The 22249-nt window shown below is 38.9% G+C and overlaps 1 protein-coding gene across 3 annotated transcripts in view; it reads right to left on the bottom strand.

Moving 5' to 3' along the window:
- Positions 1–22249, bottom strand: part of GFRA3 (GDNF family receptor alpha 3) — a 129534-nt gene that overhangs the window by 32059 nt on the left and 75226 nt on the right. For all 3 annotated transcript variants that reach the window (XM_053717020.1, XM_053717019.1, XM_053717021.1), the window contains exons 4-5: positions 11449–11776; positions 7720–7829 (exon numbers count right to left, since the gene is read on the bottom strand). In XM_053717020.1, coding sequence (XP_053572995.1) covers positions 7720–7829; positions 11449–11776 — 438 coding nt within the window. The remainder of the gene's footprint in view (positions 1–7719; positions 7830–11448; positions 11777–22249) is intronic.

The following is a 22249-nucleotide window of genomic DNA, read 5'->3' as shown; positions in this document are numbered from 1 at the left end:
TGCAATCAATTTTAGACGTCTCTTGTCTGTTAAAGACAGAGTCATGGACACTGAATCCATCTGGAAACCCAGAAAGGTTACCCTTGTCTGAGGAATCAAAGAACTTTTTGGTAAATTGATCCTCCAACCATGATCTTGAAGAAACAACACAAGTCGATTCGTATGAGATTCTGCTAAATGTAAAGACTGAGCAAGTACCAAGATATCGTCCAAATAAGGAAATACCACAATACCCTGTTCTCTGATTACAGACAGAAGGGCACCGAGAACCTTTGTAAAAATTCTTGGAGCTGTAGCTAGGCCAAACGGCAGAGCCACAAACTGGTAATGCTTGTCCAGAAAAGAGAATCTCAGGAACTGATAATGATCTGGATGAATCGGAATATGCAGATATGCATCCTGTAAATCTATTGTGGACATATAATTCCCTTGCTGAACAAAAGGCAAGATAGTCCTTACAGTTACCATCTTGAACGTTGGTATTCTTACATAACGATTCAATATTTTTAGATCCAGAACTGGTCTGAAGGAATTCTCCTTCTTTGGTACAATGAAGAGATTTGAATAAAACCCCATCCCCTGTTCCAGAACTGGAACTGGCATAATTACTCCAGTCAACTCTAGATCTGAAACACATTTCAGAAATGCTTGAGCTTTTACTGGATTTACTGGGACACGGGAAAGAAAAAATCTCTTTGCAGGAGGTCTCATCTTGAAACCAATTCTGTACCCTTCTGAAACAATGCTCTGAATCCAAAGATTGTGAACAGAATTGATCCAAATTTCCTTGAAAAAACGTAACCTGCCCCCTACCAGCTGAGCTGGAATGAGGGCCGCACCTTCATGTGGACTTAGAAGCAGGCTTTGCCTTTCTAGCTGGCTTGGATTTATTCCAGACTGGAGATGGTTTCCAAACTGAAACTGCTCCTGAGGATGAAGGATCAGGCTTTTGTTCTTTGTTGAAACGAAAGGAACGAAAACGATTATTAGCCCTGCTTTTACCTTTAGATTTTTTATCCTGTGGTAAAAAAGTTCCTTTCCCACCAGTAACAGTTGAAATAATGGAATCCAACTGAGAACCAAATAATTTGTTACCCTGGAAAGAAATGGAAAGTAAAGTTGATTTAGAAGCCATATCAGCATTCCAAGTTAAGCCATAAAGCTCTTCTAGCTAAAATAGCTAGAGACATAAACCTGACATCAACTCTGATAATATCAAAAATGGCATCACAGATAAAATTATTAGCATGCTGTAGAAGAATAATAATATCATGAGAATCATGATGTGTTACTTGTTGCGCTAAAGTTTCCAACCAGAAAGTTGAAGCTGCAGCAACATCAGCCAAAGATATAGCAGGTCTAAGAAGATTACCTGAACACAGATAAGCTTTTCTTAGAAAGGATTCAATTTTCCTATCTAAAGGATCCTTAAACGAAGTACCATCTGACGTAGGAATAGTAGTACGTTTAAAAAGGGTAGAAATAGCCCCATCAACTTTAGGGATTTTGTCCCAAAATTCTAATCTGTCAGACGGCACAGGATATAATCGCTTAAAACGTTTAGAAGGAGTAAATGAATTACCCAATTTATCCCATTCTTTGGAAATTACTGCAGAAATAGCATTAGGAACAGGAAAAACTTCTGGAATAACCACAGGAGCTTTAAATACCTTATCCAAACGTTTAGAATTAGTATCAAGAGGACCAGAATCCTCTATTTCTAAAGCAATTAGTACTTCTTTAAGTAAAGAACGAATAAATTCCATTTTAAACAAATATGAAGATTTATCAGCATCAACCTCTGAGACAGAATCCTCTGAACCAGAAGAGTCATCAGAATCAGAATGATGATGTTCATTTAAAAATTCATCTGTAGGGAGAGAAGTTTTAAAAGATTTTTTACGTTTACTAGAAGGAGAAATAACAGACATAGCCTTCTTTATGGATTCAGAAACAAAATCTCTTATGTTATCAGGAACATTCTGCACCTTAGATGTTGAAGGAACTGCAACAGGCAATGGTACTTTACTAAAGGAAATATTATCTGCTTTAACAAGTTTGTCATGACAATCAATACAAACAACAGCTGGAGGAATAGCTACCAAAAGTTTACAGCAGATACACTTAGCTTTGGTAGATCCAGCACTAGACAGCGATTTTCCTGTAGTATCTTCTGACTCAGATGCAACGTGAGACATCTTGCAATATGTAAGAGAGAAAACAACATATATATAAAGCAAAATTGATCAAATTCCTTAAATGACAGTTTCAGGAATGGGAAAAAATGCCAAAGAACAAGCTTCTAGCAACCAGAAGCAATGAAAAATGAGACTTAAATAATGTGGAGACTAAAGCGACGCCCATATTTTTTGCGCCAATAAGACGCCCACATTATTTGGCGCCTAAATGCTTTTTGGCGCCAAAATGAGGCCACATCCGGAACGCCGACATTTTTGGCGCAAAATAACGTCAAAAAATGACGCAACTTCCGGCGACACGTATGACGCCGGAAACGGAAACGATTTTTTTGCGCCAAAAAAGTCAGCGCCAAGAATGACGCAATAAAATGAAGCATTTTCAGCCCCCGCGAGCCTAACAGCCCACAGGGAAGAGTCAAATTTTTGAAGGTAAGAAAAAATGATTAAATCAAATGCATTATCCCAAATATGAAACTGACTGTCTGAAAATAAGGAAAGTTGAACATTCTGAGTCAAGGCAAATAAATGTTTGAATACATATATTTAGAACTTTATAAACAAAGTGCCCAACCATAGCTTAGAGTGTCACAGAAAATAAGATTTACTTACCCCAGGACACTCATCTACATGTTTGTAGAAAGCCAAACCAGTACTGAAACGAGAATCAGCAGAGGTAATGGTATATATAAGAGTATATCGTCGATCTGAAAAGGGAGGTAAGAGATGAATCTCTACGACCGATAACAGAGAACCTATGAAATAGACCCCGTAGAAGGAGATCACTGCATTCAAATAGGCAATACTCTCCTCACATCCCTCTGACATTCACTGCACGCTGAGAGGAAAACCGGGCTCCAACTTGCTGCGGAGCGCATATCAACGTAGAATCTAGCACAAACTTACTTCACCACCTCCATCGGAGGCAAAGTTTGTAAAACTGAATTGTGGGTGTGGTGAGGGGTGTATTTATAGGCATTTTGAGGTTTGGGAAACTTTGCCCCTCCTGGTAGGAATGTATATCCCATACGTCACTAGCTCATGGACTCTTGCTAATTACATGAAAGAAAGAAGTAATGCACTATTGGGAGCTAGCTGAACACACAGACTAATCCAATGACAAGATGCATATATGTGCAGCCACCAATCAGCAACTATCTCCTTGTAGTGCATTGCTGCTCCTGAGCCTACCTAGGCATGCTTTTTAATAAAGGATAACAAGAGAATGAAGCAAGTTAGATAATAGAAGCAAAATGGAAAGTTGTTAAAAATTGCATGTTGTATATGAATCATAATTATGACTTTATAAAGGAGCAGAAGCACCACATGGCCTAACACTGTATGTACTATTGTAAGATGGTAAATGAGAAAATTACACTCACATTTGGTGAAGCACCCCTTGTAGTGCAAAAAGAGCAGGCTGGAATCTAACAGTCACCCAGCAGACTGACCTCCGGTGTGGCTTGAACTCCAGCAGTGCAGGGTACAATATCCCAGCAAAAAAACACCAAGTTTCAGGTGTGCAGCAGAGAAATAAGATGGCAAGAAGTGTAACAACTAAGAGATAAAAACAAGCAACGCGTTTCTCAGTCAACCTGTGACTGTTTCACCGGTTGACTGAGAAACGCGTTGCTTGTTTTTATTTGTTTTAATAAAGTAAGTTGCTACACTTACTTCTTGCCTATACCATCTTATTTCTCTGCTGCACACCTGAAACTTTGAGTTATTTTGCTGGGATATTGTACCCTGCACTGCTGTTAGATTCCAGCCTGCTCATTTTGCACCACAAGGGATGCTTCACCAAATGTGAGTGTAATTTTCTCATTTACCATCTTACAAGAGTACATACAGTTGTATGCAAAAGTTTAGGCACCCCTGACAATTTCCATAACTTTCATTTATAAATAATTGGGTGTTTGGATCAGCAATTACATTTTGTTCTATCAAACAACTGAAGGACACAGTAATATTGCAGTAGTGAAATGAGGTTTATTGGATTAACAGAAAATGTGCAATATGCATCCAAACGAAATTAGACAGGTGCATACATTTGGGCACCCCAACAGAAATATTGCATCAATATTTAGTAGAGCCTCCTTTAGCAAAAATAACTCTAGACGTTTCCTATAGCCTGTAATGAGTGTCTGGATTCTAGATGAAGGTATTTTGGACCATTCCTTCTTGCAAAACATCTCCAGGTCAGTTAGGTTTGATGGTTGCCGAGTATGGACAGCCCGCTTCAAATCACCCCACAGATTTTCAATGATATTCAGGTCTGGCATTTATTCCTCTGCATAAATGCCAGAGTAGATTTTGAGCAGTCTCTATACACAAAAAATAGAAAAGGGCACTATATAGGCAAGCTCCTCCTATCTTTAAATTGACTAGGGTAATGTAATCCCCTTCTTTATTGTGTTCTTATATATGGAGGAGTGGTGCTAGCATTAATTTAATATACAAAAAGGACTTTGGAACTAAGTTGCACAAAGGAATGCTATCTTAGCACTCTTTGCCCAGACTAATATTGGAGTAGGAACTGGACTAAATAAAATATAACTTTTATTAGTTACTTTAAAAGATGGGTCACAACAAACAAATTAAAATCTCTATCAGAAATTCCAGTATTACAAAAGTGTCTCTTGATTAAGTTTAATGCCGCCTTTTCAATTGTTATGTCTATGAGACACTATAATTTTAGATTTAGATCCCTGATTAATAGTGTTTGTGATTGTAGGTCCTAATCTTGTTTATGTTCTAAAAGGGAATTAGAGGTATTAATATTCAATTCTCTTTTCTTAGCAACATATGTTGCAATCATTTTGTAAATGTACCGGCCACTAACATGGATTTAGATATGTGGTATGAATTAGCTAAATTTCACGATTCTTATTTCCATCAAAAGTGATATAAATTAGCAAATATTATGCAATAAATCATGAGTAAATACACATGAATTTTGTCACATGTGTAGTAGTTGGATTTATAACATATATTACAAAAGCTTCACAAATATATACACAATTTCTCACTAACTGCGCTTGACTGGTATGTCACAGTTTGTGTAGCACCTCAAAGTGTCTTCATGACCACTTTAGTATCTTTATTGTTGGAGCTCAAAGTATTTTCGTAACCTCTTTGGTTGTATAGCTATGAATATTAACTCCTTAAATTGACACAGTTTATGTAGGAACTCAAAGTATCATGATGACCACTTTGGTGTTTTTATTGTTAGAGCTCAAAGTATTTTCGTGGCCTCTTTTGCTGTATAGCTGTGAATATTAATTTATTAAATTGACCCCTATATATGCGTTATTAGTAATGCTTGTTACATTAATATATGTGTATATATTTGTGAAGCTTTTGTAATATATGTTATAAATCCAACTACTACACATGTGACAAAATTCATGTGTATTTACTCATGATTTATTGCATAATATTTGCTAATTTATATCACTTTTGATGGAAATAAGAATCATGAAATTTTGCTAATTCATACCACATATGTAAATCCATGTTAGTGGCCGGTACATTTACAAAATGATTGCAACATATGTTGCTAAGAACTTTGAGAATTGAATTGAATATTAATACCTCTAATTCCATTTTAGAACATAAACAAGATTAGGACCTACAATCACAAACACTATTAAGTGGGGATCTAAATCTAAAATTATAGTGTCTCATAGACATAACAATTGAAAAGGCGGCATTAAACTTAATCAAGAGACACTTTTGTAATACTGGAATTTCTGATAGAGATTTTAATTTGTTTGTTGTGACCCATCTTTTAAAGTAACTAATAAAAGTTATATTTTATTTAGTCCGGTTCCTACTCCAATATTAGTCTGGACAAAGAGTGCTAAGATAGCATTCCTTCGTGGAACTTAGTTCCAAAGTCCTTTTTCTAGATTTTGAGCAGTGTTTAGGGTCGCTGTTTTGTTGCAATATCCAGCCCCGGCGTAACTTCAACTTTGTGACTGATTCCTCAACATTATTCTCAAGTATCTGCAGATATTGAGTGGAATCCATGCAACCCTCAACTTTAACAAGATTCCCAGTACCGGCACTGGCCCCACAGCCCCACAGCATGATGGAACGTCCACCAAATTTTCCTGTGGGTAGCAAGTGTTTGTCTTGGAACGCTGTGTTCTTTTGCCACCATGCATAACGCCCCTTGTTATGACCAAATAACTCAATGTTTGTTTTATCAGTCCACAGCACCTTCTTCCAAAATGAAGCTGGCTTGTCCAAATGTGGTTTGCATACCTCAAGCGACTCTGTTTGTGGCGTGTGTGCAGAAAAGGCTTCTTCTGCATTACTCTCCAATACAGATTCTCCTTGTGCAAAATGCACTTAATTGTTGAACGATGCACAGTGACACCATCTGCAGCAAGATGATGTTGTAGGTCTTTGGAGGTGGTCTGTGGGCTGTTTTTGACAGTTTTCACTATCTTTTGCCTCTCCGATATTTTACTTGGCCTGCCACTTCTGGCCTTAACAAGAATTGTGCCTATGGTCTTCCATTTCCTCACTATGTTCCTCACAGTGGACACTGACAGCTTAAATCTCTGAAATGGCTTTTTGTAGCCTTCCCCTAAACCATAATGTTGAACAATCTTTGTTTTCCGGTCATTTGAGAGTTGTTTTGAGGCCCCCATGTTGCCACTCTTCAGAGAAGAGTCAAAGAGAACAACAACTTGCAATTGGCCACCTTAAATACCTTTTCACATGATTGGATGCACCTGTCTATGAAGTTCAAGGCTTAATGGGCTCACCAAACCAATTGTGTGTTCCAATTAATCAGTGCTAGGTAGTTACAGGTATTCAAATCAACAAAATGACAAGAGTGCCCAAATTTATACACTTGTCTAATTTTGTTTGGATGCATATTGCACATTTTCTGTTAATCCAATAAACCTCATTTCACTACTGAAATATTACTATGTCCTTCAGTTATTTGATAGATCAAAATGAAATTGCTGATCCAAACACTCAATTATTTATAAATGAAAATCATGGAAATTGTCAGGGGTGCCTAAACTTTTGCATACAACTGTACAGTGCTAGGCCATGTGGCACTTCTGTTCCTTTATATCCTCTACAGATTTCTAACTTTGGATCTAGGCCATGGATCCTACCACAGATAGCTGCCTGGACCAGGAATTACTGCCTCCCTTTGGGTTACATTTCTATACCCATTCCCTTTGACATACGGGACTTGAACATTTTTATGTTATTTAGTTACTTGATAACTGGTACTGTATTTTGAGCTTTTTGCCTTGTAATATTGATACTCTGAGTTTTTGCTTTGTATTCATCATATTATAGTATATTATACTACAATTATCATATTATCCATTAACCTGTTCTGCCCAAGGGCGCCCCCTATATATTTCATTCATATAATTATGACTTTACTGTTCCTGTAATCATGTTTCTCTCAGTTCAGCCTTTTCCAATAGGTACTATCATTTACATAATTTACAAGCGCCTCTATTGCACACACATTGCAGGATCTTACCAATCATCCTCAGGTAGGACTGCAAGCATAAGCTATGCTGTATAGCAGGGCATCCATCAAGGGTTTTGTCAAAAGGAGGGCAATGTTTTTGAAAATCTGCCAGGCGAGACCTACAGGAAGAACATTTAGTAAGTCAGTTTTTAATTGGCTGGCTGGTAAGCAAATTCTAGAGCGATTACATATTACTAAACGACATACCTATTTACTGTTATACTTTGTATGTATCATCATATTCCTCAGCATTTAACAGGGATACATTCAATAAAGACAAGGCACACTGAGACAAAAGTAATCGAGGGGTCAGCTTTCACCAGATCATACAGTTTGAGTGTATATAAACGTAAAGGGACATTATGGTCACAATTTAAATGCACATAGATAAATTATATATTTGAATAGAAACATATTTGCAATATACATGTATTGGCAAAATGCTTCTAGTGAAAGCTATCACTGTTTTAGTGTTTGCATTTTTCTCTGCACGTGCATGTGAAGTATAGCTAGATATTATCAGTCCACCAGCATTTTAAATACTGCAGCTGCTCAGAGTGCAAGTGGGACATGTATCATGTCAGCAATTAAAAAATTGAGTCATTATCAGATGAGATTATGCAAGCACCCAAGTGCTGTGTTTAAAATGCTGGTGCACGGTGCATACTTAAATACGCTTTTGAAACAGCTAGAACTTTTATGAAAAGCTTCTATTCAAAACTGAAATGAAAATGCTTCTATTCAAAACTGAAATGCATCCATGTGGATTCCAATTTGGGCTGGAATGTTCCTTTAAATGGACATTGTACAGCCCCTTTGACTGGGTGTCTCAGCCTAACCTCATCAACAGTACTAAACTGAGAGCTACTAAGTAAGTTTTTAAACAGTTTTATACTGGATTTTTATATCATTATCTGTGCATCTTATTCTTTATAGTAGTGTCTATTACATGCAGTTATATGAAAACATTTTTTTTCTTTCAATTCAGATAGAGCATGCAAAAAAAAATCATAGTGGGAACTAGCTGCTAATTGGTGGCTGCACTTTCAGTATTTACTTCTTGTCATGGGCTCACCCAGTGTGCTTAACTAGCTATCATTAGTGATCCTTCAAAAAAGGATTCAAAGAGAATAAAGCAATTTTGATAATAGAAGGCAACTGGAAAATTGTATGCTCTATCTGAATCATGAATTAAATCATATCTCTTTAAAAACTATTAAAAGAAAGTAAAAGTGTCCTGTATTGTGATTCAATGTCTGTAAAATTGTGCAAGTAGATGTACCTTGTTCTTTCCTGATAACATAAATAAAGAGCACATTAGACCTGTGAATAACTAACCACTGGATACTCTAATTTGAAATTATGGACTACAAATTAATCATACAACTCTTCTATTTGGACACATGAACGCTCAGAGTACATGACATGATATTCTTTTTCATATCTATACCCGTTTTATTTGTTTACGTTATACTGTTTGTACCGCATATTTATGTGGAATATTCTAGGCATGTATTCAATCTTCATTTATATGTATGTCAATAAAAAAACTGGTTAAAGGGCCATAATACCCAAATGTTTAAACACTTGAAAGTGATGCAGTATAGCTGTAAAAAGCTGACTAGAAAATATCACCTGAGCATCTCTATGTAAAAAAGGAAGATATTTTATCTCAAAAGTTTCTCAGTAGCCACATCCCCTTGTAAAGAACTTCTAAGCAACAAATAAGTATGTCTGTCCTGGGACAGCGGAAGGAGCAAGCTTTCATGCACACTTATTTTATTTCCCTATTCAGTGTAAGGAAGTTTACAATGAGATCTCATGAGAGTTAAGTGAAATATCATGAGATCACAGTAAAAGAGTTCATGACCTCAGCACTGCTGATGCTGATTGGCTGCTGTTCATTTCCTCATTTTTTTTTTGTTTTACCTGCAGCTGAGCAACAGCTGAATTATATTGTTTACACAGAACTTACTCTGCTGAGCTGAGGAAATTGTGAGGTAAAATATCTTCCTTTTTTTACATAGAGATGCTCAGGTGATATTTTCCTGTCAGCTTTTTACAGTTATACTGCATCAGTTTCAAGTGATTTAGCATATAAGTATTATGTCCTTTTAATAAAAATAATAAATAAAATAAAAAAAGAAAGTAAAAGTGATTTGTTAAAGGGACACTGAACCTAAATTTTTTTCTTTCGTTATTCAGATAGATAGAGCATGCAATTTTAAGCAACTTTCTAATTTACTCCTATTATTACATTTTCTTCATTCTCTTGGTATCTTTATTTGAAAAGGGACAGTCAACACAAGAATTGTGTTGATAGATAATCCATTAATTACCAATTCCCCAGTTTTGCATAACCAACACAGTTATAATTATACACATTTTACCTCTGCCCCCTTATTTTAGTTCTTTTGACAGACTTGCATTTTAGACAAACAGAGCTGACTCCATGGTAAATTCACGTGCATGAGCTCAATGTTATCTATATGAAACACATGAACTAATGCCCTCTAGTGGTGAAAAACTATCCAAATGCATTTAGATTAGAGGCGGCCTTCAAGGTCTAAGAAATTAGCATATGAACCTCCTAGGTTTAGCTTTCAACTAAGAATAACAAGAGAACAAAACAAAATTGGTGATAAAGGTAAAGTGGAAAATTGTTTAAAATTACATGCCCTATTTGAATCATGAAAGTTTTTTTGCACTTGACTGTCCCTTTAAGTACTTGTAGCAGAAAATATTTGTAAACAAGAAGGTTTAGAAAAAAATTGTACTGTATAATTCTCTCTAATCATTGGTCTCACTGTGTATAGATAAGAAGATAAGGAGAATTTTGTGCAAATAGAGGTATAAGCTAGTGAGGTCTCCTCTACCTGAAAGTTCAGCCCATTTGCTTAGGTTATGCTTTCAGTTAGCTAAGGCTGATGCTTCATATACAAAAATATACCTAAAGGAACAATTCATAAGTTCATAAACACATTAAGAAGCAACTAATTTTACAGTACACTGCCCCTTTAGTGTCCTTTAAACATTTGCTATGCGCAGCCAATCAGAGGGCGTCTTTGCTAGACACTGGAGACTATACATACATGTGTGAGGTAGTAGGTCTGGAAGACCCTATAAAAGTAAGCTTGCTATTTTACCTTAGAACAACAATTGAACAAAACAGTGATTATACTTCAGAAAATAATGCAGTAATGAAAAATTGTGATGATTCCTTGTTCCTATTTCTCCCTAATGAGCAGAGAGTTTGCGTGTTATTAAAGGGACAAAAACTCAAAACTGAAGTATATATAAAATCCATTTAAGTTTTGAATAGAAGCATTTCTGCAATAAAAGTGTATTAGCTAACAGGCTACTAGTAAAATATATTGCTTTTTCACTGAGGACGTTTGCTGTGCACTGAGCATATGTCTTGTGCATCTGCACTCAAACAACTTGTCTGCTCAGAGTATTTGTCAGCATTAATATAAAATGAGTCATCCCCAGCACAGTATATGTTCATCCGAGCAGATAATGCTCCCTGCACTTTCAATTGCACTCCACTTGTAATATAGGCCTATATTTTTTGTTTCCAAATAGCGTTGTTTACATATTCTAGTCTCTTGATTGTTTTTTTGCTAATTGTAAATCAAGTTAGTAGCAGATGCTTATTATTATGCATTGCAGGATGAAGATATAGTGACTAGCTCATATAGTGGTATCAGTGCGTGAAAGCTTTCCCTCAGCACTTACCTGCAGATGGTATCCTTGATGCAGGAATCATACACCTGCAGGCAGTTTTGCTTCGGATTTTCCTCAAAGGAACACTCTGGCACAATAGTTTTGCGTCTGCGGTCTGCACAGTAGCTATCGTGGCATGGACAGAAGAGTAGTCGTTTTGTAAACTCTTGTGGGACCTTTTCAAAAAAATTGCGGAGATGGCGGTGGCATTTGCGTTGATCACATCTGTCAGCAGTTTTTTCGCTACAGTGGGAGACATACTGCGTCTTATAACGATTGCACTTTTTGTCGCTGCTACAGATCATACCCTCTTTCACACACGCATTGCCTGAGTCACTTTCTGAAAGGTAAAGTTAAAATAAAATTGTTTCACATAAAATAGCAATGAGACAGAGTCAGTAAGAAAAAATAAATATATTAATTTTTTTTTTTTTTGAAAGTACAAAATAGCCAACCAGAATCTCAATGCAGATAGCTATTTCATTCACACGTGTATAACTAGACCATGTTTGTTAAATTTCAGACCATTCAAATTTTATTTATTAGGGATGGTTCTTGTCCAAAATAATATTTGAACCAATAGGTAAAAAAAAAAAATGTGTTAAATTCAGTTTGTTACATTTTTAAGAAAAAAAGACAACACAAAACCCGACAAGCTTTGCTAATTAGCCTAAATAAGCATAACTAATATAGCTTAAAGGGACAGTAAACGCTTTTAATTTTTTTTAAATGTCACCTAAAAATATACTTACCTCTAGGGCAAAGCCATCCTCTTCTGCGTGGCTGTTTTTTTCAAATAGCGCATCATGGGCTACCTGTCTAATCACGGCTAGCACGATTGTGCCATTGAACTAAATGTAGCGCATTCCCACACTAGGTAAAGCAGACAACAGCTTTACGTAGCGCTGAAGTGTGCTCCATGTAGTTTAACGGTGTGATCGGGCTTGCTGTGAATAGACAATGAGTGCATGCAGTTTTGTTTTTATGTGTGAGCAGTTTCAGTGTAAGCAAATGATCTACGATTAGGGTGACCATATTGCCGCTTTAAAAAGAGACACATATGAAAATACATATGTCAGGGTTCTTATACAAAACATTTCTTTAAACAGCCCTGACATATGTATTTTTCATATGTGTCCCTTTTTAAAGCGACAATACGGTCAGCCTATCTACAATATATAATTAAAACCTTCAATTACAGGACACAGGACTCATTGTACCTTCTGAGACACTCACACAATGCCATCCTATTATGGGTTCGCCTGCCCTGTAAACTATCCCTTTAATCTCATACATAATCTAGACGCACTGTGCATATATGGGCTGCTCGAAGTTCACTGTTTCACTCCTCCACCTTAGGTTTAACTACAGGGCTTCTTCACATTCGGCCTCCAACTCCTTAAATAGGATCCGCTTGACAATTGCTATCATGTCAAATCCTAACCAAGCTTTATTATTTTATTTAATTTAAAGTCACAGAAACATAAAAGTGCAAAGAGAAAATGCTCTAATGTGTTTTCAAGCAAAACATAGAGCAATAATGGATTTCTTCTCTTCTTTCTTATACAGATTAAAACATTATCTGATTAAAATATTCTACCAGGATTTCGACTAGAATCTCATAGAGAGATTTTTTATAACAATATTAACCTCTTAAGGACATATGACGGAATTTTTCCGTCATAAAACAATTGAGCAAACTGAAAGCTGTGTCCTTAAAGGGTTAAAGGGATGACTGTTTATTTGTAATGATTTTTATTTTCTTAGTCCTGTGGCTACAATATATGTGTCTGTTATATAATAATGTGTATGTGATACTGTTAAAAGATAATTGTTTCCAAGAGTAGAATTGTTGAGAGATTGGTTACGTCTAATAGGGCATTTTATTATTGTATTGTTACTTGCATAAACTGTGTTGATCAAAGTCTATCGTTTGATAATTAGCGTCATGTTATCGCCTGACAATGAGACCTTTTTCGATGTTGATGTGATAGCCTTCAGAGAACCCCAAACAGCTCCCCAGCCTGACACAATAACCCAGGAAGGTCTCAGGAAGCAAGTGCCCCGAGACAGATGATCCAGAGACATCCAGCACAAGAGAGATTCTCTTGTCAGGGGGTCCAGATTTATCCTCTGCGATAAATCGGAATGGTCTCCATTCCATTGGTGAAGAACGCAAATTTACATCGGATGCAGATGGAACCGAGTAAAGGGAATGATGTCCATGGAAGCCACCATCAGACCAATCACCTCCATGCATTGAGCCACTGGTGGACAAAAAGCAGCAAGGAGAGAAAGGCAGGAAGCAAGAAGCTTGGATTTTCTGACCTCCGTCAGGAAAATCTTCATGGACAGGGACAAATTATTGTCCCTAGGAAACACACTATTGTAGATGGAACTAGAGAACTCTTTTCCAGATTCAGCTTCCACCCGTGGGAACGTAGAAAAGACAACAACATCTCTGTATGAGATTGCGCTAGTTGAAAAGATGTCGTCTAGATAAGGCGCCACAGCAATTCCCTGGGATCTATTACTGCAACTAGCACTCCTAGAACCGTTTTGAATATTCTGTAGCCGTGGCCAGACCAAATGGAAGGGCAACAAACTGGAGAAGCTTGTCCAGAAAAGCAAATCTGAGAAAGTGGTGATGACCCCTGTGAATGGGAACATGTAGATACGCGTCCTTCAGGTCTATGGTCGTCATGAACTGACCCTCCTGGACCAATGGAAGAATGGAGGGAATAGGTTCCATCTTTCAGGACGTAACCCTAAGGAATTTTTTGAGACACTTGAGATCTAGAATTAGACGAAAAGTTCCTTCCTTTTTGGGAACCACAAATAGATTTGAATAGAATCCTAGACCCTGTTACCTTAGAGGGACTGATGCAATGACACCCAGGGAGGATAGGTCCTTTACGTAATTTAAGAAGGCCTCTTTCTTTACCTGGTTTGAGGATAATCTTAACAGGAGAAATCTGCCCCTTGGAGGGCAAGACTTGAATCCTATCCTGTAACCCTGGGATACTATGTCCACAGCCCATTGATCTGTGCGTATCCAAAACCTGTTGAAAAAGAGAAAGCCTGCCCCCCACCTGATACAAGCTTGGCCCAGGGCGGACCCTTCATGCTGATTTAGAGACAGTGGAAGGCTACTTGTTTTGTTTTCCCTTATTCAAGGGCTGACTGGATTTCCAAGTGGACCTGAATTGGTCAGGTTTGAAAGAGGAAGGTGAGGACTTCTGTCCCTTAAAGTTGCGAAAGGAACAAAAAGCCTCTAGCTTCTTTTCCATTGGATCCTTAAAAGAGCAACTATCCTCTATAGGAATGGTAGTTCTCTTAGCAAGAGTAGAAATAGCTCCTTCTACTTTAGGCACAGTGCACCATGAATCACGAATAGAGTCAGAAACAGGAAACATCTTTTTAGAAACAGGGGAAGGGGAAAAGGGAACCCCTGGCTTATCCTATTCCTGAGCTATAATTTCAGACATCTTCCTTGGAACAGGAAAAACCTCCTCAGAAAATGGAGAATTATAAACTCTATCCAGTTTAGAAGACTTTGTGGGGTTGACAGCAACCGAAGGTTCAGAGTCATCTAAAGTAGCTAGAACCTCCTTCAGTAGTAACCGGAGGTGTTCAAGCTTAAATCTAAAATTAACCTCATTAGATTCTGAATATTTTTCTGATAAAGTGTCAGAGTCTGAAATTTCACCTTTATAAGCTACTGAAGTATTTTCCTCATCAGATAAATGAGAAATGGCTAAAGCAGACCTAGAGGGGTCAGAAGCTTTACTGGCAGACAAAAGTCTAGATTTCCTCTTATGCTTAACCGCAGAAGGGAAAGCAGACAAAGCCGCAGAAACTGCAGAATTAATTTGAGCGCCAAAATCCCTAGGTAAATAAATACCCCCAGGGGGTTGAGAAACAGAAGGCACAGAGTGAGAAACTAATAAAGCTTGGGACATCTGAGGAGAAAGTATAACAAATAAAAAAGGACCCCTTGCCAAGTATTAAGGGAAGCGTTAGTAATAAAACGCTCTCTTACGTCTCTCAAAGTCTAACTCTACAGTATGGATTAGATAAATAGAGGCGCTGGTCTTCAATATTATGGTGCACACTGAAGAAAGAAAACTTGATCCGAAAATTTCAGAGTTCAGCTTCTTCATAAGGATATATATCCTGGTTTTCCCATGATGTGCTTTAGTATCTATAAACAATGGAAATTGCACTGCAGGTAGTTGGTAACTTTAGAATACTTCCAAAAAAGGCAGCAAAAATACTTGTTGTATCAAACAAATATTTATTAAAACGTATTAAAAAGCTCTTTTTCAGCTTGGCTCTACGCGTTTCAACGACTAAATCGTCTTTTTCAAGAGCAGTAAAAAACAATTGGAAGTGCTGCCTTTGGAGTATTTACAGGTGTATTTATACAGGTAATCAATGTACCTGTTCCGGTGACAAACACCGGAATAGGACTCACAAATAAAACATTTTATTTTTATTTTTATCCCCATCCGATTGTGTTTTGAGAGTAATGCATTTTTTATATATATGCTTAAGCTATTTTGCTCAGAATCTCAATGATTTGCCCAATCGGATCGGTATAAACAAATTGAACATTATTTGACCAATCACAGTGAAAATAATATGGAAGTTCCCTTTCGAGTCCTGAATTTGTACAGTTCCCTTTCAGGTCCACCGAAGGATGCGTTGTCATGTGTTCCAATTCAACCAATCGGATGACGAGCGTTGTTCCAGATACTTTGTGTGTGAAAATCTGTTTCCTGGTTTGTCCGGACAGTTCTATATCACATGTCCCGAATTGGCCAATCTCTTTGTGAGCGATGTTTTCGCCATATTCTTGTGATAGCCGATATTCTGAATTTCTTCTAAGGGGTATGTAATGGAAAGTGCAGGTCACTTTGGGTCATATATATTTCAAATACAGAAACGATTACAGTGAAATCCCTTCTTGGAAAAAACATAATTTATGCTTACCTGATAAATTCCTTTCTTCTGTTGTGTGATCAGTCCACGGGTCATCATTACTTCTGGGATATTATCTGCTCCCCTACAGGAAGTGCAAGAGGATTCACCCAGCAGAGTTGCTATATAGCTCCTCCCCTCTACGTCACCTCCAGTCATTCGACCAAAGACCGACGAGAAAGGAGAAACCAAGGGTGTAGTGGTGACTGAATTATAATTTAAAAAATATGTACCTGCCTTAAAAAACAGGGCGGGCCGTGGACTGATCACACAACAGAAGAAAGGAATTTATCAGGTAAGCATAAATTATGTTTTCTTCTGTTATGTGTGATCAGTCCACGGGTCATCATTACTTCTGGGATACCAATACCAAAGCAAAAGTACACGGATGACGGGAGGGATAGGCAGGCTCATTATACAGAAGGAACCACTGCCTGAAGAACCTTTCTCCCAAAAATAGCCTCCGAAGAAGCAAAAGTGTCAAATTTGTAAAATTTGGAAAAAGTATGAAGCGAAGACCAAGTTGCAGCCTTGCAAATCTGTTCAACAGAGGCCTCATTCTTAAAGGCCCAAGTGGAAGCCACAGCTCTAGTGGAATGAGCTGTAATTCTTTCAGGAGGCTGCTGTCCAGCAGTCTCATAGGCTAAACGTATTATGCTACGAAGCCAAAAAGAGAGAGAGGTAGCAGAAGCTTTTTGACCTCTCCTCTGTCCAGAATAAACGACAAACAGGGAAGAAGTTTGGCGAAAATCTTTAGTTGCCTGCAAGTAGAACTTGAGGGCACGAACTACATCCAGATTGTGTAGAAGACGTTCCTTCTTTGAAGAAGGATTTGGACACAAGGATGGAACAACAATCTCTTGATTGATATTCCTGTTAGAGACAACCTTAGGTAAGAACCCAGGTTTAGTACGCAGAACTACCTTGTCTGAGTGAAAGATCAGATAAGGAGAATCACAATGTAGGGCTGATAACTCAGAGACTCTTCGAGCCGAGGAAATAGCCATTAAAAATAGAACTTTCCAAGATAACAATTTTATATCAATGGAATGAAGGGGTTCAAACGGAACACCCTGTAAAACGTTAAGAACTAAGTTTAAACTCCATGGCGGAGCAACAGTTTTAAACACAGGCTTGATCCTAGCTAAAGCCTGACAAAAGGCCTGGATGTCTGAATTTTCTGACAGACGCCTGTGTAACAAGATGGACAGAGCTGAGATCTGTCCCTTTAATGAGCTAGCCGATAAACCCTTTTCTAAACCTTCTTGTAGAAAAGACAATATCCTAGGAATCCTAACCTTACTCCAGGAGTAATCTTTGGATTCACACCAGTATAGGTATTTACGCCATATTTTATGGTAAATCTTTCTGGTAACAGGCTTCCTAGCCTGTATCAGGGTATCAATAACCGACTCAGAAAAACCACGTTTTGATAAAATCAAGCGTTCAATTTCCAAGCAGTCAGCTTCAGAGAAGTTAGACTTTGATGTTTGAATGGACCCTGAATCAGAAGGTCCTGTCTTAGAGGTAGAGACCAAGGCGGACAGGATGACATGTCCACTAGATCTGCATACCAAGTCCTGCGCGGCCATGCAGGCGCTATTAGAATCACTGATGCTCTCTCCTGTTTGATTTTGGCAATCAATCGAGGAAGCAGTGGGAAGGGTGGAAACACATAAGCCATCCTGAAGTTCCAAGGTGCTGTCAAAGCATCTATCAGAACCGCTCCCGGATCCCTGGATCTGGATCCGTAGCGATGAAGTTTGGCGTTCTGGCGAGACGCCATGAGATCTATCTCTGGTTTGCCCCAACGTCGAAGTATTTGGGCAAAGACCTCCGGATGAAGTTCCCACTCCCCCGGATGAAGAGTCTGGCGACTCAAGAAATCCGCCTCCCAGTTCTCCACTCCCGGGATGTGGATTGCTGACAGGTGGCAAGAGTGAGACTCTGCCCAGCGAATTATCTTTGATACTTCTATCATTGCTAGGGAGCTTCTTGTCCCTCCTTGATGGTTGATGTAAGCTACAGTCGTGATGTTGTCCGACTGAAACCTGATGAACCCCCGAGTCTTTAACTGGGGCCAAGCTAGAAGGGCATTGAGAACTGCTCTCAATTCCAGAATGTTTATTGGCAGGAGACTTTCCTCCTGACTCCATTGTCCCTGAGCCTTCAGAGAATTCCAGACAGCGCCCCAACCTAGAAGGCTGGCGTCTGTTGTTACAATTGTCCAGTCCGGCCTGCTGAACGGCATCCCCCTGGACAGATGTGGCCGAGAAAGCCACCATAGAAGAGAGTTTCTGGTCTCTTGATCCAGATTCAGAGTGGGGGACAAATCTGAGTAATCCCCATTCCACTGACTCAGCATGCACAATTGCAGCGGTCTGAGATGTAGGCGTGCAAAGGGAACTATGTCCATTGCTGCTACCATTAAGCCGATCACCTCCATGCATTGAGCTACTGACGGGAGTTGAATGGAATGAAGGACACGGCATGCATTTAGAAGCTTTGTTAATCTGTCTTCTGTCAGATAAATCTTCATTTCTACAGAATCTATAAGAGTCCCCAAGAATGGAACTCTTGTGAGAGGAAAAAGAGAACTCTTCTTTTCGTTCACTTTCCATCCATGCGACCTTAGAAATGCCAGAACTAACTCTGTATGAGACTTGGCAGTTTGAAAGCTTGAAGCTTGTATCAGAATGTCGTCTAGGTACGGAGCTACCGAAATTCCTCGCGGTCTTAGTACCGCCAGAAGGGCACCCAGAACCTTTGTAAAGATTCTTGGAGCCGTAGCCAATCCGAATGGAAGAGCTACAAACTGGTAATGCCTGTTTAAGAAGGCAAACCTTAGATACCGGTAATGATCTTTGTGAATCGGTATGTGAAGGTAAGCATCCTTTAAATCCACTGTGGTCATGTACTGACCCTCTTGGATCATGGGTAAGATTGTCCGAATAGTTTCCATTTTGAACGATGGAACTCTTAGGAATTTGTTTAGGATCTTTAAATCCAAGATTGGCCTGAAAGTTCCCTCTTTTTTGGGAACCACAAACAGGTTTGAGTAAAACCCTTGTCCTTGTTCCGACCGCGGAACCGGATGGATCACTCCCATTAATAATAGATCTTGTACACAGCGTAGAAACGCGTCCTTCTTTATTTGGTTTGTTGACAACCTTGACAGATGAAATCTCCCTCTTGGGGGAGAGAAATTGAAGTCTAGAAGGTATCCCTGAGATATGATCTCTAGCGCCCAGGGATCCTGGACATCTCTTGCCCAAGCCTGGGCGAAGAGAGAGAGTCTGCCCCCCACTAGATCCGGTCCCGGATCGGGGGCCCTCGGTTCATGCTGTCTTTGGGGCAGCAGCAGGTTTACTGGCCTGCTTGCCCTTGTTCCAGGACTGGTTAGGCTTCCAGCCTTGTCTGTAACGAGCAACAGCTCCTCCCTGTTTTGGTGCAGTGGAAGTTGGCGCTGCTCCTGCTTTGAAATTCCGAAAGGGACGAAAATTAGACTGTCTAGCCTTAGCTTTGGCTTTGTCTTGAGGTAGAGCGTGGCCCTTACCTCCTGTAATGTCAGCAATAATTTCTTTCAAACCGGGCCCAAATAAAGTTTGCCCCTTGAAAGGTATATTAAGTAATTTGGACTTAGAAGTTACATCAGCCGACCAGGATTTTAGCCACAGCGCCCTACGTGCCTGAATGGCGAATCCTGAATTCTTAGCCGTAAGTTTGGTTAAATGTACTACGGCCTCCGAAATGAATGAATTAGCTAGTTTAAGGACTCTAAGCCTGTCCGTAATGTCGTCCAGCGTAGCTGAACTAAGGTTCTCTTCCAGAGACTCAATCCAAAATGCTGCCGCAGCCGTGATCGGCGCGATGCATGCAAGGGGTTGTAATATAAAACCTTGTTGAACAAACATTTTCTTAAGGTAACCCTCTAATTTTTTATCCATAGGATCTGAAAAAGCACAGCTATCCTCCACCGGGATAGTGGTACGCTTAGCTAAAGTAGAAACTGCTCCCTCCACCTTAGGGACCGTTTGCCATAAGTCCCGTGTGGTGGCGTCTATTGGAAACATCTTTCTAAATATTGGAGGGGGTGAGAACGGCACACCGGGTCTATCCCACTCCTTAGTAACAATTTCAGTTAATCTCTTAGGTATAGGAAAAACGTCAGTACTCGCCGGTACCGCAAAGTATTTATCCAACCTACACATTTTCTCTGGTATTGCAACAGTGTTACAATCGTTGAGAGCTGCTAAGACCTCCCCTAGTAATACACGGAGGTTTTCCAATTTAAATTTAAAATTTGAAATATCTGAATCCAATCTGTTTGGATCAGAACCGTCACCTACAGAATGAAGCTCTCCGTCCTCATGCTCTGCAAGCTGTGACGCAGAATCAGACATGGCCCTAGAATTATCAGCGCACTCTGTTCTCACCCCAGAGTGATCACGCTTGCCTCTTAGTTCTGGTAATTTAGCCAAAACTTCAGTCATAACAGTAGCCATATCTTGTAATGTTATCTGTAATGGCTGCCCAGATGTACTAGGCGCCATAATATCACGCACCTCCCGGGCGGGAGATGCAGGTACTGACACGTGAGGCGAGTTAGTCGGCATAACTCTCCCCTCGCTGTTTGGTGAAATTTGTTCAATTTGTACAGATTGGCTTTTATTTAAAGTAGCATCAATACAGTTAGTACATAAATTTCTATTGGGCTCCACCTTGGCATTGGAACAAATGACACAGGTATCTTCCTCTGAATCAGACATGTTTAACACACTAGCAATAAACATGCAACTCGGTTACAATTTTATTTAATAAAAACGTACTGTGCCTCAAGAAGCACTAAACGATTAAATGACAGTTGAAATAATGAACTGAAAAACAGTTATAGCATCACTCTTATCAAACAACACAACTTTTTAGCAAAGGTTTGTTCCCATTAGTAAAATAACACTAATTAAATTTTAAACATAAAAATTACAGAGCAACGTTTTAAATCACAGTCACTATATAAGTCTCACAGCTCTGCTGAGAGAATCTACCTCCCTTCAAAGAAGTTTGAAGACCCCTGAGTTCTGTTAGAGATGAACCGGATCATGCAGAAAAACTGACTGGAAATTTTTAATGCGTAGCAAAGAGCGCCAAAAACGGCCCCTCCCTCTCACACACAGCAGTGAGAGAGAAACGAAACTGTCATAATTAACACAAGCAAACTGCCAAGTGGAAAAATAATGCCCAAATATTTATTCACTCAGTACCTCATTAATGCAAACGATTCTACATTCCAGCAAAAACGTTTAACATGAAAAATACCTAATAAAAGGTTTAATGTACTTTTACAGAGTAATTCCGGTGTAATACCATCCCCAGAATACTAAAGTGTAAAGCATACATACATGTTCATTATAACGGTATGGCAGGATTTTTTCATCAATTCCATTCAGAAAATAAAAACTGCTACATACCTCAATGCAGATTCAACTGCCCGCTGTCCCCTGATCTGAAGTTTTTACCTCCCTCAGATGGCCGAGAAACAGCAATATGATGTTAACTACTCCGGTTAAAATCATAAGAAAAACTCTGGTAGATTCTTCTTCAAACTCTGCCAGAGAGGTAATAACACGCTCCGGTGCTATTGTAAAATAACAAACTTTTGATTGAAGTTCTAAAAACTAAGTATAATCACCATAGTCCTCTCACACCTCCTATCTAGTCTTTGGGTGCAAGAGAATGACTGGAGGTGACGTAGAGGGGAGGAGCTATATAGCAACTCTGCTGGGTGAATCCTCTTGCACTTCCTGTAGGGGAGCAGATAATATCCCAGAAG

The sequence above is a fragment of the Bombina bombina genome, chromosome 6 (assembly GCF_027579735.1).
Source record: "Bombina bombina isolate aBomBom1 chromosome 6, aBomBom1.pri, whole genome shotgun sequence".
Taxonomy (NCBI): Eukaryota; Metazoa; Chordata; class Amphibia; order Anura; family Bombinatoridae; genus Bombina; species Bombina bombina.
The sequence above is the reverse complement of the archived record's forward strand: the minus strand, read 5'-3'. Positions and strand labels throughout refer to the sequence as shown.